The sequence below is a fragment of the Talpa europaea genome, assembly GCF_964194135.1.
Source record: "Talpa europaea genome assembly, chromosome: 3".
NCBI classification, from domain to species: Eukaryota; Metazoa; Chordata; class Mammalia; order Eulipotyphla; family Talpidae; genus Talpa; species Talpa europaea.
The window spans coordinates 148,703,537-148,718,822 of record NC_140069.1 but is presented as its reverse complement, the minus strand read 5'-3'; the positions used below and the strand labels follow the sequence as shown (position 1 = coordinate 148,718,822).

Here is a 15,286-nt window from a genome sequence, read left to right as displayed (position 1 = left end):
ATGCCGGTGCGGAGGGGCCACGTCGCGCCGCAGAACACCTTCCTGGACACGATCATCCGCAAGTTTGAGGGCCAGAGTGAGTGGGGGAGGGGCGGGGAGGGGGCGCGGGCGGGCGGAGTCCCCGGCGCCGGGGGGGCGTGCCCGGCCCGTGCCGCCGCCGCGCGCGAGCTCCGGGGCCGCTGGCCCGGAGGCGCCGCCCGGGGGTCTCGGGGGCGAGGCTCGAGGCGGCCAGCGGCACCTCGCGGGCAGGTCTCCCCAACTCCGGCGCCAGGGCCGGCTGGGCTGTGGATGCGGCCCGCAGAGTGAGCGGAGCCGGGGTGGGACCCTGAGTGCATCCTCCGTGTGCCCGTGGGACCGTGTGGCCAGACACTCGACACTGAGCAGGTGGCGTCTGCCTCACCTGCTCGTGGGCGTGTGGGCGGGTAAGGGCGCCCGTGAGTCTGACCCCGTGGGACCAGGGCGCTGTCTGCAAGGCCCCAGGGCGATGGGCAGTCATGGGCTGAAGCTGGGCCTTGAGGGGCTTCTTGGGGTGCCCCCTTGTTGGTTTTCCTGTCCTGAGCACTGTCCAAACCCCTTTATGGGGGACACAGCACCCCTAACCCCAGCCTGCTAGGGGAGGCTTCCCGAAGTGTCCCGGGTGAGTGAATGTTCTGGGTGTGGGTGTCTGTTCCCCCCGCCTGCCTGTGCCTGTCCCTTGGGCTGCATGTGCCACGGTGGGTGTGACTGCCAAGGGCCTGGGTGCGGGTGACATTCCTTGCCCATGACCCTGCGAGCACAGCACGACGCGTGCTTCTGGCTGTGGTGGGGGAGGGAGGGGTCAGCCCCATGAGCAGCATTGTCTGAGGCTGGGGAACAAGATGATCTCCAGGGGAGGAGACACACGCTGGAGGGGCCAGGGCGGGCGGGCAGGGGTTTCCTTCCACCAGCACTGCGAGGCGGAGGCCCAGGAAGAACCTGGCTGGGGGGCTGGGGGTCTCACTTCTGACCTCTCTGCCGTGACTCTGCCACATGACCTTGAGCGGCACCCTTCTGGGTCTGAGTCTCAGTTTCCACCTCTGGGACGGAGGGGGCAGGCCCAATGGGCCTCTACAGCTCCTCTGCAACGTATTCCAGGACCTGGGCGAAGGGGGTAGGGGTGGGACTTGCCTTCGAAGAATCTGGCTCTGCTCTCCGGGCCGGGGAGTGGGGGCCAGGCGGCTTCTCTTCTCGGAAGCTGGCATGTGTGGCTGGTACTCTGCCTGCCTTGGGCTCAGGTGGATTTCCATTTGATGGGGAGTCCCGACTCCTGGGCTTGAAAGCTGCCTGAGATTTGGGGGCTTGGGGAACTGATCTAAAGATGACCCAACTTCAGGAAATAAGTTCTTGGAGCCCAGGGTCAGGGAGGGCCAAGGAAGGCAGGAGAAGGCCAGATTCTGATGGTCTCAGCCGGGCGAGGGAGCCGGCTGCGGCAGCCCGAGGGCTGTGCCCACTGGACTGGAGGGGGTAGAGTTCCGATTGGCACTGACAGCCCCAGCATTAGAGGCTAAAGTGGCCGGAAACCTTGGTGTTTGTAAAAAGCTTTTATCCCTGAGCATGTTCCCTGGCACGGGCTGGGCTGCTGCCTGCTTGCCTGCCTGCTGCTCAGATGCCAGCCCTGCTCTGGGGGCAGACATGGAGGGGGGTGCTGAGGCGAACTGTAATGGGGCCAGTGGGGGCTCTTTCTCCTTGCTGGGGCCAAGCTGAGGCAGCCCTCTCATTCCTGGGGGAGGCCCCTGTCCTCAGGCTGTCTTCTGACCAGGGTCAGGGTCTCAGGCCAGTGCTGGGTGCCAGGTGTTTCCAGAGTTTGGAGCTGTAGGTCCCTCTCCTTGTGCCCTATGACCTTGGCTTCTGCCTGTCACCCTCAGCCTATTCCTTCAACTTCTGCCAGGCAGGGCGAAGTTCAGAAGCTGCTCTGCGGCTGGCAGGCTGCGAGAGTGGGCACGGCTCCGAACTTCCCGGAGCCTGTTTCTTGGTCTATGGAAGGCTCTGATGCCCACCTCTGGGGCCATCGGGGTATCACAGGAGATAAAGCAAAGTGGGTGCTCTGGCTCCTCGGCACCTCCTCAGTGGCCCACTCCCCATAGCCCCTGACTGCGCGGGTGGGGGGGAGCAAGGAAATCCCGGCAAGTACTGACCTGGTAGGGTCCGCAGATATTGGGGGAGGAGTTTCCTAGGGATCCCCGGGGTAAGGAGTGCCCGGGGAGCACCCCCAGTCTAGAGAGGGGCTGGGGGTCAAGAGGAGCGGCCGGAGGAGCGGGTGCAAAGGGAAGGCTGGCCGCCATCTCCGGCCCTTCCAGGCTCCCTCTCCAGGCCCAGTGTTTATGCCTCCGCCGCGGCTGCTGACACGCGTTGCTGACACCCGCCCAGGCTGGCCGCGGCCCCGGCGCGCAGGGGGCGGCGGGCGGCTGGCAGCCCGCCCGGGGGAAGCCAGGCCGCCAGCCCCGGCCGCGGGGGAGGGGCGCGCCGGGCCCGGGCACCTGTGCCGGGCCCAGCTGCGTCCGCCCGGGCCGGGACCCCTGCCCGCCGTGCCCCGGGGGGGGGGGTCCCCAGGCGGCTGTTTAGCCCGGAGGGCGCGGGGGCCGGGCCGGGAGCCCGAGGCGGGTCCTCGCTCACGGCCCGCTCCCGCAGGCCGCAAGTTCATCATCGCCAACGCGCGGGTGGAGAACTGCGCGGTCATCTACTGCAACGACGGCTTCTGCGAGCTGTGCGGGTACTCGCGCGCCGAGGTCATGCAGCGGCCCTGCACCTGCGACTTCCTGCACGGGCCGCGCACGCAGCGCCGCGCCGCCGCGCAGATCGCGCAGGCCCTGCTGGGCGCCGAGGAGCGCAAGGTGGAGATCGCCTTCTACCGGAAGGACGGTAGGCGGCGCGGGGCGGGCGGGCGGGGCGCGCGGGGCGCGGGGCGGGCGGGGCGCGGGGCGGGGCGGGGCGGGGCGGGGCCGGTGCTCCCTGGGGGCGGGGCCGGGCCTCGCGGGGGCGGGGCCGGTGCTCCCTGGGGGCGGGGCCGGGCCTCGCGGGGGCGGAGCCGGCGCTCCCTGGGGGCGGGGCCGGGCCTCGCGGGGGCGGGGCCGGCGCTCCCTGGGGGCGGGGCCCGGCGGTGGCCTGGGGCGCGGTGGCCGGGGGCGCGGTGGCCGGCCCGGGGGCCGCGCGGACTGGCTCTCAGCCGGGCTCACCCTGGTGGCTCGGTTCTTGGGGGCGGCCCAGGGGATACTTGGCTGGGCTGTGGGTCTGGCGCCTCTGGCTCCTTCCTCGCTGGGCACCTCTGGGGGCGCGTTGAGCCAGGTGGGCTGGATCTGCCGCGGCCGGGACGGCAGGTGCGGGCGTGAATGGGGGGACCAGAGGGTCGGGCTGGCGGCTGGGCGCTGACCTCCGGCCCCAGGCCTCTACGCCCTTGGGCGGTCCGTGCCCGGCCCCCCAAGACTTGGGCCCACGCTCTGCCTCTCTCCTGCCCCCCTCTGTCCCGCCCCCCTCTCTCCTGCCCACCTCTGTCCGGCCCCCCTCTCCCCTGCCCTTCCACGCCCCTCGGTGGAGGTGCGCGCCTCTCCCCGCAGCCCGGCTCCCTTTGTCTCGGCGGCGCGCCCCGCCCACCGCCCTCCCGCGCCAGGTGTCTCGGCTCAGCCGCCGCCGGCCCGGCTGCTCTGCGCTTCCGGCGAGGGATAAACAGAGCCCTGGGCGCGGCGGCTCCCGCCCCCGCCTGCCCTGTCCTGGGGGGTGGGCTCTGCTTAGGAGGGGTGCGGGTCGTGCGGCCGGGCTTGGGGTGGGCGGCAGGTATCAGAGGGCTGGGCAGGCGGCTCCGGAAAGTGCCACCGCCGACCCACAGGTGCCCCAACCCTGCTGCTCACTGGCTGCCAGTGGCGGGTAGAGTCTGGGAGGTGAAAGACCGGTGATGAATGGACGAGGTTCCTGCCTGCAGAGAGCTCTCCTGCTGCAGAGGCCCCTGCGCCGCCGAGCCTCCCCTGCCACTTGGGGCTGGCTGAGGCTGCCCGGGCAAGGCTGGCCCCGCTATGGCCCAGCTTTTGCAGGCGCCTTGACATCCCCGGGCAGCACTGGAGGGGCCCCTGGCTCTGGGGAAGTGGTACTGGAAGCGGGTTTGCTCACAGCAGTGGGGGTTCTGGCTGGGAGACTAGACACAAACTGAAAGCATGGCCCACTTTGTGCACTGATGTCTCCCCAGAACCTTCACCAGAGCAGACCTGCTTTCTCTCTGCCTGCCCATGAGAACTAGCTATGGGGGGGGGGGGGGTGGCTTCTGCATGCTGGACGGGGCTAGATGCTTCGCTCACATGTGCCCATGGAATCTTCCCAACAGCCCTGGGAGGTCGACTATTTTAATCTCCATTTAATGGACAGGGAAACTGAAGTTCAGAGAAAGTAAGAAACTTTCCTGAAGTCACAAAGCCAGGAAGCGGCAGAGCTGGGAATGGGGCCCAAATCTGTATGAGCAGAGCGCGACCCTCTCTACTCTGCTGTTGTGGGTTAGAAGCAACACCCCGGAGCCACAGACTCACACTGCTGTTCCCTTTAGGTGGGAGTTGATTTTGACAGTTTGCAAACCATCGGTGTAATGAAAGCACATGGAGACCGTAGTCCGGGTGCAGGTCTAACACCGGGAATGGTGTCAGGTGGGACAAGCTGGTTACTGCCCGAGCCTGTTCCCACCCTGGGATAACGTGCCTGCTGGGCTCCCTGGCAGCAGGCCCCGAGGGCTCCTGTCAGTGTGTGTGAGTGTGTCTTCCTAAGGGGAGTGCGCCTCACTCCTACCCCAGGCTGGCTCCTTGGGGAGAGAATGGTCACGAGACCTCTTCTGCAGAGGTTATGGAATCATGGAATCTTGGTGACCTTGAGGATCACTTAATCCAGCCCACTCAAGTTTCAGAAGGAGACACTGAGAAGCAGAGGTCCAGTTACCAGGGAATCACTGGAGGGAGAGGGACTAGACCCAGCCCCTGTCCCAGGGCGAGCTCTTTGCCTCTTCTAGGTTGTTACTACAGAAGGGGCTGCGATCCAGAAAATCCCATGCCAGCGTCTCTGCCTGCCCCTTCCCCTGGTCTCACAGTGTTTCCATGGGGATCAGGCGTCTCCTGTTGGCCTAGAAGCTTCCCTTGACTCTCAGGTCAGGGGGTCCCCCTGGTCCTGGCACTCTGCGTCAATGCTGCAGTCAGAATTCCTCCACCTCCCCTCCCTGCGCCTTGAGAGGCGGCGCCGCAGGGGTCCTGGTAGCCTGACCTGGGCTCTGTGCCTGGGCAGAGGAGAGCTAGGCCAGCGCCACCTTGCTTCTGTCCTGGCTTTTCTCAGGGTCTTTGCCCGGGCCAGCGCCTGGGGAAGGGTCCCTGGGCTGCAGCCCCAGGGAGGTGGGTGGCTGGGAAGGAGGCGGCGCCTTTTGCTGGCAGACGCCACAAGGACAGCTGTGCTGTGTCGGTGCCTCTGGCCTAGCTCTGTGCAGTATCAGGGCCTGCAGCCAGACAGCCCCATTATTTAGTTGCTGGGACTGCTAGGAGGTGGGGAGGCTGGGCCGGGGGGTGGGGGGGTGTGGGCTGAGGGCGAGAGAGATGTGGAGTACCAGGGGCTTGCTGGCTCTGCTTTTGTGCTCCTGAATGTCAGACCCGGGCTGTTGCTGGCATGGAGCAGAACCAGCAGGGTGAGGGGGGCAGAGGCACCCCTGCAGAGCCTGGGCCGCTGGGGCAGCAGGTGCTGCTGGGCACCCCAGTGTTTCCGCCTGCCTGCGGGGCTGGGCCCTGGGTCTCTTGAGTGTAGCTCCTCCCTTGGCCAGGCCCTCGTGGAGGTCCCCGCTCTCTGTCCCTGGGTTCCCTCTGCTTGGCCTGTCTGCCTGTGCACGGTGGGCGGCCCTCCCTGCCCCAGCCCCTTGGCCTTCATCTCCTGCCCGCTGCATCTGTCTCTTCTCACCCTCTGCCCAGGTGCTCTACGTCCCTTGGGCTTCCATCTCCAAGCCTCTGCCTAGCCCCCCATACCTCCGACTGTCCTGGCCTGGTCTCCATGTCCCTGTGTCCCCAGGAAGCCTATGTGTGGGTGGGGATGGGGGTGTCTCTAGAGAAGAGTCTGTCTGCTTCTCCACTCCAGCTGCAGGCCGGTTGCTATGGTAACAGGGTCAGAGGGCCCCCTCTGTAACAGCTGAGCTGGGGGCTGGGGGAGGGGTGGAGACCAGCAGGGCAGGCTGCTCCCTGGCACCCATGGGAGCCAGTCCCCCAGAGGAGTCCCCATCCGTTCCGTCAGGACGATGTGGAGACGCGCAGGTGGGCGCACCTGCTGGTACCGTGGTGAGGGCACTGGGGCCTGCTGGTACCTCCTGGGCCCCCCTCGAGCCCAGCTGCTTCTCTCCACCCAGCACTTTCTCGCTGAGGCCCCAGGCAGGGGTCACTCCTGAGCAGGAACTGGAGCGGGGTGTCCTGCCCTGCTCGGAGCTCAGGTGAGACCTTCCCGGTGTGACTGAGGGGTGCTGGCACTTCTCTGCAGCGACGGCGGGGTCTGGAGAGTGTTGGGAGGGCGGCTCCTCCGTGTTGTGTCTGCTGGAGCCCCCGGAGAGGAGCTATGTAAATATTTGCGCAGAGCTCTGGGGTGGGAGCAGAGTTTGAAGGTGGCCTTGGGCCCTGGGGAGGGGAAGGAGGAGGGGCGGCAGGAAGGCCAGTGGAGGGGCGGCAGGAAGGCCAGTGGAGGGGTGTGGGGTGCGAGCTGGGCTTCTCCCCAGAGGTGGTTCCCAGTGGTTTCCAGTCGGGTGTGACTGGGAGGGTCCAGGAAAGCCCTTTCGTGCTCTGGCAACCCGAGGGGGCCTGAGGTGCCCGGGCAGGGATTCTCCCTTTCTTTGCAAACACTCTCCTGTGCCACCTCCGCCGTGCACAATGCCCAGAAAAACAGCCCTTTGGTGCCAGGGAGAGGACTAGAAACCATCCCCCCTGAGGTGGCGGCTGGGGAGGGTCAGGGCAGGGGCCGAGGGGTGCCCAGGACAGGGGGTGAGTGTGGGGGAGGCTCTTGGGTGCCACTGCCTCCTAAAGTCCCCTGCTGTCCTTAGGGGCCCCCCAGGGACCCAGGGATCTCGTGAGCTGCGGTTGGCCTCGGAGGACTCCTGCTTTGGGTGTCTACTGGACTGGGGTCCCTTGCCGCGTGGCCTCGGGCAGACCACTCCGCATCTCTGGGCCTCGTCTCCCTCCGTGAGGAGCCTTAGACTCATTGAATGCGGGCATTGGGGGGCAGCGAGACTGGAGACCATTAGGGTTAGAGGAAGGTGGGCCAGGCGCAAGCGGCCTGTTACCTGGGGTATGGGGCGGGCACCTGGGGCTCTCAGCCTCCCCCTCGGAGATGAGCTGGGGGGAGCAGAGCAGAGGGCGCGGGCGGCAGCGCAGCAGGGCTCACACGTACTGTTGTGACTACGTTTCCAGCTTGCTGGCTGGGACGCTGCTTTATGGCAGGTGGTGCCCCCCCCGCCCCCCGAGGTAGGCACCTCTCCACATTTGAGAGGAGCAAGATTCTCATTGAGAAAGGCTCACGGGATTGCCGCGTGTACCCAGCAGTGGGGACCTGGGCGGGCCCCGGGCTGTCCTCTGGGGCCCCAGCCCCTGCCAGGACGCCACACTGGTGGTCACAGGCCACCCGGGCACAGGCTGTCCTGACCCAGAGGGCCTGGGGCGTGGGGGGGCCCCAGAAACTGGGGCTTTAGCTTGAATTCTGAGGGCCACAGCTCCCCAGTTGCCGAGTGGGACTGCCCCTCCTGGCCGCCAGGTGCTGCGAAGGGCTTCCGCAAACAAGGGGACAGATGTCCAGGCAGCGCCTGGCTCCAGCGCAGCAGGCAGGGCCTCACCCAGGTGGCCGCAGGTCCCGGCCCGCGGGGGAGCCACCCCAGGGCCTCAGCGTTCCTGGTCCCCGTGGGCCCTCCTGGCCCTGAGCCTGACTGGGGCCCCGCTGTGTCTCCCTCTCCCTTCGCAGACTCCTGATCCCAGCTCCGGCCTCCCCCCCAAATCGCTGAAACCACGCTGTGGGTGCTGTCACCCCCTCATTTCACTTTTATTTACTTTCCCCTTTTTCTCTTTGTCTCACTCCCAGCCCCTCCCTCAGGCAGCCATTCAAACACGCTTCCTGTGACTGCGCCGCTCACATATGTTCTTGCAAATGTGTGTTTTGTCTGGGTGCACAGAGGATTACTTTATGTAAATGGTGGTGCTAGCGCTGGGGCCTGGTGCTCGTGCTCCCCGGGGAGCGCCTCTGAGCCAGTCGGGCGGCAGCGCCAGGTGGGCACCCCCAGCTCCTGCACCTGCTCGCCAGGAGTCGCTCCCGACGACCTCCGTCCTCGTGCTGTGGCCGCCCTCAGCCCGGCCCCTGTGGCTCCCCCGTGCACAGGTGGCCTTAGGGTGCACCCCCAGGATGGGGATCAGCGGCTAAGCGACAAGTCAGAGGGTCAGCTGTCCCCCTGCCCTGGGCAGGGCCCGAGGCTCCCGTTCCCCACGCCTCGGCCAGTCCACCTTGCTCATTTTTGCCAAGCTTGTAGGTGAAGGTGATGTCCCCCCTTTCCTGGGCATTTATTTGATCTCCTGTGAGTCTAAGCCTCTCTTGGGCGCAGTGGCTTTTGGGGTTCATCTCCATGAATTGCCTGGCTCGATACTTGGCTCGTTTTCTTTTGGGGCTGCTGTCTCTGAGCCTCTTGATTCAGCAGCGTTGCCTGCGTGGTCTGCAAGCACAGGTTCATCCCGGTACATCCCGACGCCTCTGCTGTCCGCCCGTTCTCACGGAGCCGGGGCTGCGAGTCTCTTCCGTCTGGTCGCCTTTTAAATTTATCCCACAAGTATCCTTCATTTTGATAGAGCTACATTCATTGATTTTTATTCAGCTTTGTTTGTGCTTTTGAAGTGTTTTCCCCTAAGAACTTCTTCCCGGCCTCACGTTGCCAAGGTCTCCATTTTCGTCTTTTAACTTAATTGTCTCTCCTCTCTCCGTGGGGCCGTGACCGCCCCGAGCCTCTGCCCGGCGCTAGGGAGGATCAAGTTGTATTTTTTTCCGAGGAGGGAGCCAATTTTCCCAACGCGTCTAGTAAACAGCCAGTTCCTTTCCATTGATTTGTGGGGTCACCTTTATCACCGGCCTACTCCCCACATGCTCCTGGGCGTGCCTTTGCACTCCGTGTTCTCTTTCTGCTGGTTGCTGCGTTTTCCATTGAAACCACGGGACAAGCAACGGTGGCGTTTCATGTCTGAGTGTCTGCAAGGGCACCTCTCCCGTCTTGGTTGGGCCCAAAGGTGGACACACTATTTGTGTCCTCTTATTTATCAAGTTTCCAAAAAGAAAAACTCCACTAGAATCTTGAAAGGTATGGGGGTGAGCTCTATAGATTCATCTGGGGAGCACGGACATCTTTGTGACGTCGAAGCACCTGGCTGCCCCCCATTCTCCTCTGTGTCCTTTAGTCACTCAAAGTTGTGGCCCCCCCACCCTCGATGGCCCTCTGCTTCCTTCGTCAATTTGTAGATCCTTAGAGTTTTGTTGTGGTGATGAAAAAGCCCTCCTCCTGGACCCCCTATTCTACACGCGCGGGTAGGGAGAAGCGCTGCCCATTGCTGGCTGACCTTGGAGCTGGCAGCTTAGCCAGACTTTATTTTTTTAAATATTTTAATATCTGTATTTTAAAGGTTTTATTTATTTTTGTGTAGGAGAACTGGGGTGCAGGCTGAGGTGCAGGGAGTGAGGATTCACCCGAGACTGAGTGGGGGCAGAACAGGTGGATCTACTGAAATCCACTGCTGCGGGGAGCAGCCAGGAGACAGGAGAGGTCTGCTGCGCCGTGTGGGTAGCTCCCTGGCTGGGGATTGAACTTAGGTCTTCATGGTGGTAGCGCTGAGACTTAACCCCTAGGCTACCAGGGAGACCCAGTTCTAACTATTTAGATGTCAAACCTGGTGGCTCGCTAGGGAGATGATCTTGTCATCCATGAGAAGGCGGCTCTCCTGTTTATGTTTGGGTCATTGTCATATGTTGTTGTTGTTTTTTTTTTTTTAAAGATTTATTTATTTTTACACAAGAGCTGGGGTACAGGCCAGAGATGCGTGGGGTGAGAGGATTCACCAGAGACAGAGTGGGGAACAGAACAGGCAGACGGACCGAAGTACACTGCTGAGGGGAGCAGCGGGGAGACAGGAGAGGTCTGCTGCGCAATGTGGGTAGCTCCCTGGCCGGCCGGGAATCAAACTCGTGCTGCAGTGGCTGCGGATTGCTTCATAGGTTGCGTCTTAACCCCTGCGCCACCAGGGAGGCCTGTTTTGTCATATGTTGTGATGTGCGAATGTTCCATCTGACTTTCCAGGAGGTATTCACGGCCGGTGCATTTGTTTGTGAGAGTCCATGTCCTGTGAGCTGGCTGGGTCCTGGAGGGATTAAAATCCTCCATATAATGACTGAGAAGCTGCGGCTGACTGTGCCCGGTGGGAGGACTGGAGTTGGAGTGGGGCTTTCTCAAGGCTTCCCTGGCCCCCTGGGGTATGTCAGTGTTAGGAGAATGGGTGCTGGTGGGAGCAGGCTTCCAGAAGCCTGTGGAGTGCTGGGAGGGCCTGAGACTCAAACACTGCGGTGCGGCTGTCCTGCTATGGCTCCTGCCTGGGTCCTGGTGGTCTTCGGCCTCCGGGCCCCATGTTAACCTTGAGGACTGAGCAGCTGCAGCGGGAGACCCCTTAACTCCCCACCGCTGCTGATTGCTGGCCAGACTCGGGATGGATGTGAAAGGCAGATGCTCTTAGGGAAGGACAGTGTCCCAGTGCGGAAGGGAGACGGCTCTGTCCGCACCACTGCCAGGGCAGGCCACCGCCCTGGTCCACCGTCAGTCTTTGGACACGTGCTTACCCGGCACCCCCCACAAAGCCCATCCTGGCCTCAGAGCCCCGACTCTTGGGAGAGGGAGGAAGCACACCCCAGCACTCGCCTAGGAAGAGTTCTCAATGGGGAACCTCCCCTGATGGAGCAGTCGAGAAAGTCTTCGTAGGGGGAACTTTTGGGCCTGGAAGTATGGGAAGAGGAGGAAGGAGTAGGAAGCAGGGGTCCCAGTGGAGCTGGGTAGGCAAGAGGGGGTGCCAGAGCTGACCACTGTGGGGCTCAGTCTGTGTCCAGGGATGGGGCACCCAGTGGGGGGCCAGGCTGCAGCGTCAGATGTGGTGGGGACCTAGGGACAGGCTCCGGGAGGGGCGAGGAGGGAGGTCAGTGTGGAGGCCTTCCAGAGGAGCGGAATGGGGTCGATGACGCTCTGGGAGCAGCACCCCCTGCAGACATGGCCTGGCTTCACCCTCCTGGGGGCTGCTAGGGCAGGACAGAGCGTGAATGCGCCCCTGAGATGTGGGTGGCACCCAGAGGCTACGGCAGGAGTGGGCCCCAGCCAGTTTCTAGAAAGGGCTCTTCTCTTGAGGCTGTCATGGGGATGGGGGTTGCGGGGGGCGATGGGTCGGGGAGGGGGGTCTAGATGATTCAAGGGGCTCCCAAGGGCCTCTGTATGGCCCTGTGTATCCCTGGGGGCAGTGGCAGGCGGCAAGGCCTGGGGAGGTATCTCTCTGGGGATCCCCTTCTGGGAGTGGGGTCTGCTCCCTGGCTCCTTCCTCCCACGTGCCGTGAGTGTGCCCTGGCGACACGAGCACCCCAGCTCCTGGTGTCAGCGGCACAGGCGTGGCCTCACACAGGCACACGTGTGTGCACACTCGCACATGCATTCACTGCCGGCTTCTCAAGCTCCCGACTCCGTCCTCGGCCGGCACCGGCCCAGCCTTCCCAGGCCCCCGGCCGCCCATGAGAGCGGTGTTAGCGACACAGTGGCCCCCGGCCAGGAGCGGCTCCTGCTGCATCTTCCTGTCGCCGCCACCAGGCTAAATATAACCTGACACTGCACAGCCCTGGGCTGCTCCGGAGACAGCCTCTGCCTGGGGGCGGACAGGGCTGCCCGGCCCCAGCCTCCTGCCCTCAGTGTGACTTTGGGCCCCGCTCCTGCTGGGAGGGAGGCAGGGAGGTGACGGGGCAAGGATGGCTGCCTCCCGAGGTCACCTTCCCCGCAGGGACCTGGCACCCTCCCTGTTACAGCTCTGGATGCTTCCACCAGGCCATCTGTCGTCTCATCTGGTGCCCGGGGCAGGAATCACTTGTCCCTGAGGTGCCCACAGAGAGGCTGGCGCTCAGAGAGGTGGGAGACCCGCCCACAGTCACACAGCAAGAGGCCAGGCCTCCGGGCTGGGCCAGATGGGCTCTGCTCCCCCTGCTGGCTTGTTCTCTCCTCCTCAGCCTCCCGCTGGGCTCTGAATTGGGGTCCTGTGACTCCTTAGAGTAGTGCAGGGAGGGCTGGCGCCAGCCTGTCTTGTTCCTGTTGCCCAACACTGCACATTTGAGTGCTCAGGGCCTAGTTATGGGGGGCCAAGGCCACCCCAAGGAGCTACGAGCAACATCTAGTTTACAGCGGAGCAGCCAGAGACTTGGGCCTGGGTCTGCACCCAAGGACACTCAAGGTCACCACGGGCCTCCACTTCACACCCTCCCCCCCAACACACAGTGTCTGAGAGATCAGGCTGGGCCCAGCTCCTGCCTGGGACCCAGTCGAGGCCAGGGGTGCCCAGAGGTGGGGCGTTGGCCGTGGGGCTGTGGGCGGGATGATGCCCGGGTGGACTGCTGGAGGTGGGCTGACCTCCTCTGACCTCCTCACCCAGAGGCGGTGTGAGGGATGCCCCATCCCTGGACACACAGACTGAGCCCCACAGTGGTCAGCTCTGGCACCCCCTCTTGCCCACCCAGCTCCACTGGGACCCTTGCCCCCCACTCCTTCCTCCTCCTCCCATCCTTCCAGGCCCAAAGGGCCCCCCTACAAAGACTTTCTCAACTGCTCCATCAGGGGAGGTTCCCCATTGAGAACTCTTCCTAGGCGAGTGCTGGGGTGTGCTTCCTCCCTCTCCCAAGAGTCGGGGCTCTGAGGCCAGGATGGGCTTTGTGGGGGGTGCCGGGTAAGCACGTGTCCAAAGACTGACCAGGGTGGTGGCCTGCCCTGGCAGTGGTGCGGACAGAGCCGTCTCCCTTCCGCACTGGGACACTGACTGTCCTCCCCTAAGGGCACCTGCCTGTCACATCCATCCCTCTGACCGCCTCACCCGGAGGACACTCTGTTTCCTGCTGATGCCGGCGCCCTCGCTGGAAGGCGTGCGTGGGGGTGCTTAGCCCAGGAGGTTTAGCCCAGGAGGTGGCCTCGGCTGGGCATGTGGCCTCGTCCTGTGCCAGGGGTCCCCAGCGTGGGCGAGGATGGGGGGAGTTGCAGAGGCTGTTTTCGGGGGCAGCCCTGTGCCCTGCTGCCTGGCCCTCTCCCGCTCCTGCCCGCTTCCCCTTCATCAGGACCCCCCCTGGCCCGGCTCCTGGCACATACATCCTGTCACTCACCCTCCAGCAGCCTGCGGGCCGCCTGGCAGAGGAGCACCCCGGGGCTGGGGCGGCGAGCCGACTTGCCCAAGGTCATTCTGATGCCAGGAGCAAAGGCCCCCTGACTCGCTACCTCGGCCCTCCCCTTTGTCGGGAACCTCACAGACTCCCCGCAGCCGCCAGGGTCCCTGCCTGCTCCCCACCATCCCGCCCCTCCTCCGACAGCTCCTGGCTCTCCGGGGCGGGCCGCGGCTGCCGCCGAGCGGCTCTCGGGGGAACTGCACCTCCAGCTCGGGCGTCGGCCCGTGGCCCGGGAGTGGGCGGGGGCCGGCCTCCCTGGGGCGCCGCCCGGGGCAGGGAGAGGGGTGCCCTGGACCCGACCGGCGTGGGCAGAAGTCTGGGCCCGTATAGGGCGAGGCACGGTTCTCCCCGCGGGGCTCCCCGGGGAGGGGGGAGCTGCTGCGAGGCTGTGCCCTCCGGCCCGGCGCCCCCAGGCTGCCCAGTGCGCGCTGATGCCAGCGCCGGGGTCCTGCGTCCCGCCCCACCCGCCCTGGCCAGAGGGATCTTCAGCTGCCCTCAGGAGCTCAGGCCCTGTCATTCCCCCTCGTGAGGCACAGGTTGCTGGCTGGGCCTGCTGAAGAGCCGGGAGGGTGATGCGGGGCTCAGGAGGACCCCACCCAGCCTTCAGGGTGTCGCAGGCAGAGACTTCGCTGACTCAGGGGCCACCGTTTTCCTTCCAGTCCCCTTGAAAATAGCAGCCGGGGCCACCCCGCCAGCCGCCCCCCGCAGCCTCAGGCAGGGCTCCAGTTCACATTTTTGAAATAACCAGGCTTTGACAGGGTTATTTGAAAGGAAAAATTCCTTGCATGTCGACCAGGGGAGAGGGCCAGGGGGCCGCGCGCGTGTGTGTGCGTGTGTGTGTGTGTGCGTGTGTGTGTGTGTACGCGCACATGCTGAAGCAGCTGCAGGCCTGTGCCAGCAGCGAGAATTTCCGCAGTGCAGCAGGGTGTGTGGCACTTTGGGGTGCCAGGATCCCGGGTGGCAAAATGCATTTCTCTTACTGAGGAGCCTGAACTGCCGTGGGGATAGGGAGCTGAGACCTCAAGTTGAGACTTCCGAGGCCTCGGGACAGAACCCCTCAGCCATCCTAAAAGATGGGGCTCCTCTGGGTTGCAGACTCCATGAATCTGGGAGATGAGCTTCCAGGTGATCAGGGCTCGGATTGTGGGGGTCCTTGGGGGTGCGCTGGAGGTCACAGGGCTCAGGTGTCCTGGTGTGTAGCCTCTCTTTAGTAGCTGAGGTCTGTCCCTGTTCAGGCTGCCGCTGGCCACCACCATATTAGGGCATAAACGCTAGCCGGCTGTCTGGGTGCCAAACGGCCTCCAGCTGGGCCCGGCCCCCTGCGGCTCCCAGCCCCACAGCTGTGCCTCAGCTGGGCCAGGTCAGAGGCCGGAGGTCAGGGGACAGAAAGGGCTGCTGTGGGAGGCCCCGGGCAGGGCCCTCCAGCTCAGTTCCTGTGGGCCGATCCCCGGGGGCCTAGGCGTGTGTTGAGGTGGGTACAGAATTCCTACCAGCTCCTCTTGGCCCAGCCCCCTCACCCCAGGCCCATCCTGCGCCCTTGGTTGCAGAGGATCTGCTTCCAGTGATTAATCCTACCGCTGTTAGAATCGCTGACCTGCTTCCCTCTCAGCCAGTCCCCACATCTGTCCCAGCCTGGCCGGCCTCTCCCAGGAGTCAGGCCCTCAGCACCGGGACTGCGCGGGCTGATCCAGAAGGCTGCCCCCACCCCAAGGCCTAGCTCCCACACCAGTCCCGGGCTGCCAGCGCCCCTGGGTTAATGGCCTCTCCCTGGACTTACACCACCGCTCTCACCCTGCTGCTGCGCTGCCGCCAGGGTGGGCGG

At 64.6% G+C, this 15,286-nt stretch overlaps 1 protein-coding gene across 1 annotated transcript in view; it reads left to right on the top strand.

The window, feature by feature from the left end:
- KCNH2 (potassium voltage-gated channel subfamily H member 2) overlaps nt 1–15,286 on the top strand; it is a gene marked incomplete at both ends in the record, with an annotated part of 29,347 nt that continues 14,061 nt past the window's right edge. Inside the window, 2 exons of the mRNA XM_084229738.1 lie at nt 1–76; nt 2,647–2,877. Coding sequence (XP_084085864.1) covers nt 1–76; nt 2,647–2,877 — 307 coding nt within the window. The remainder of the gene's footprint in view (nt 77–2,646; nt 2,878–15,286) is intronic.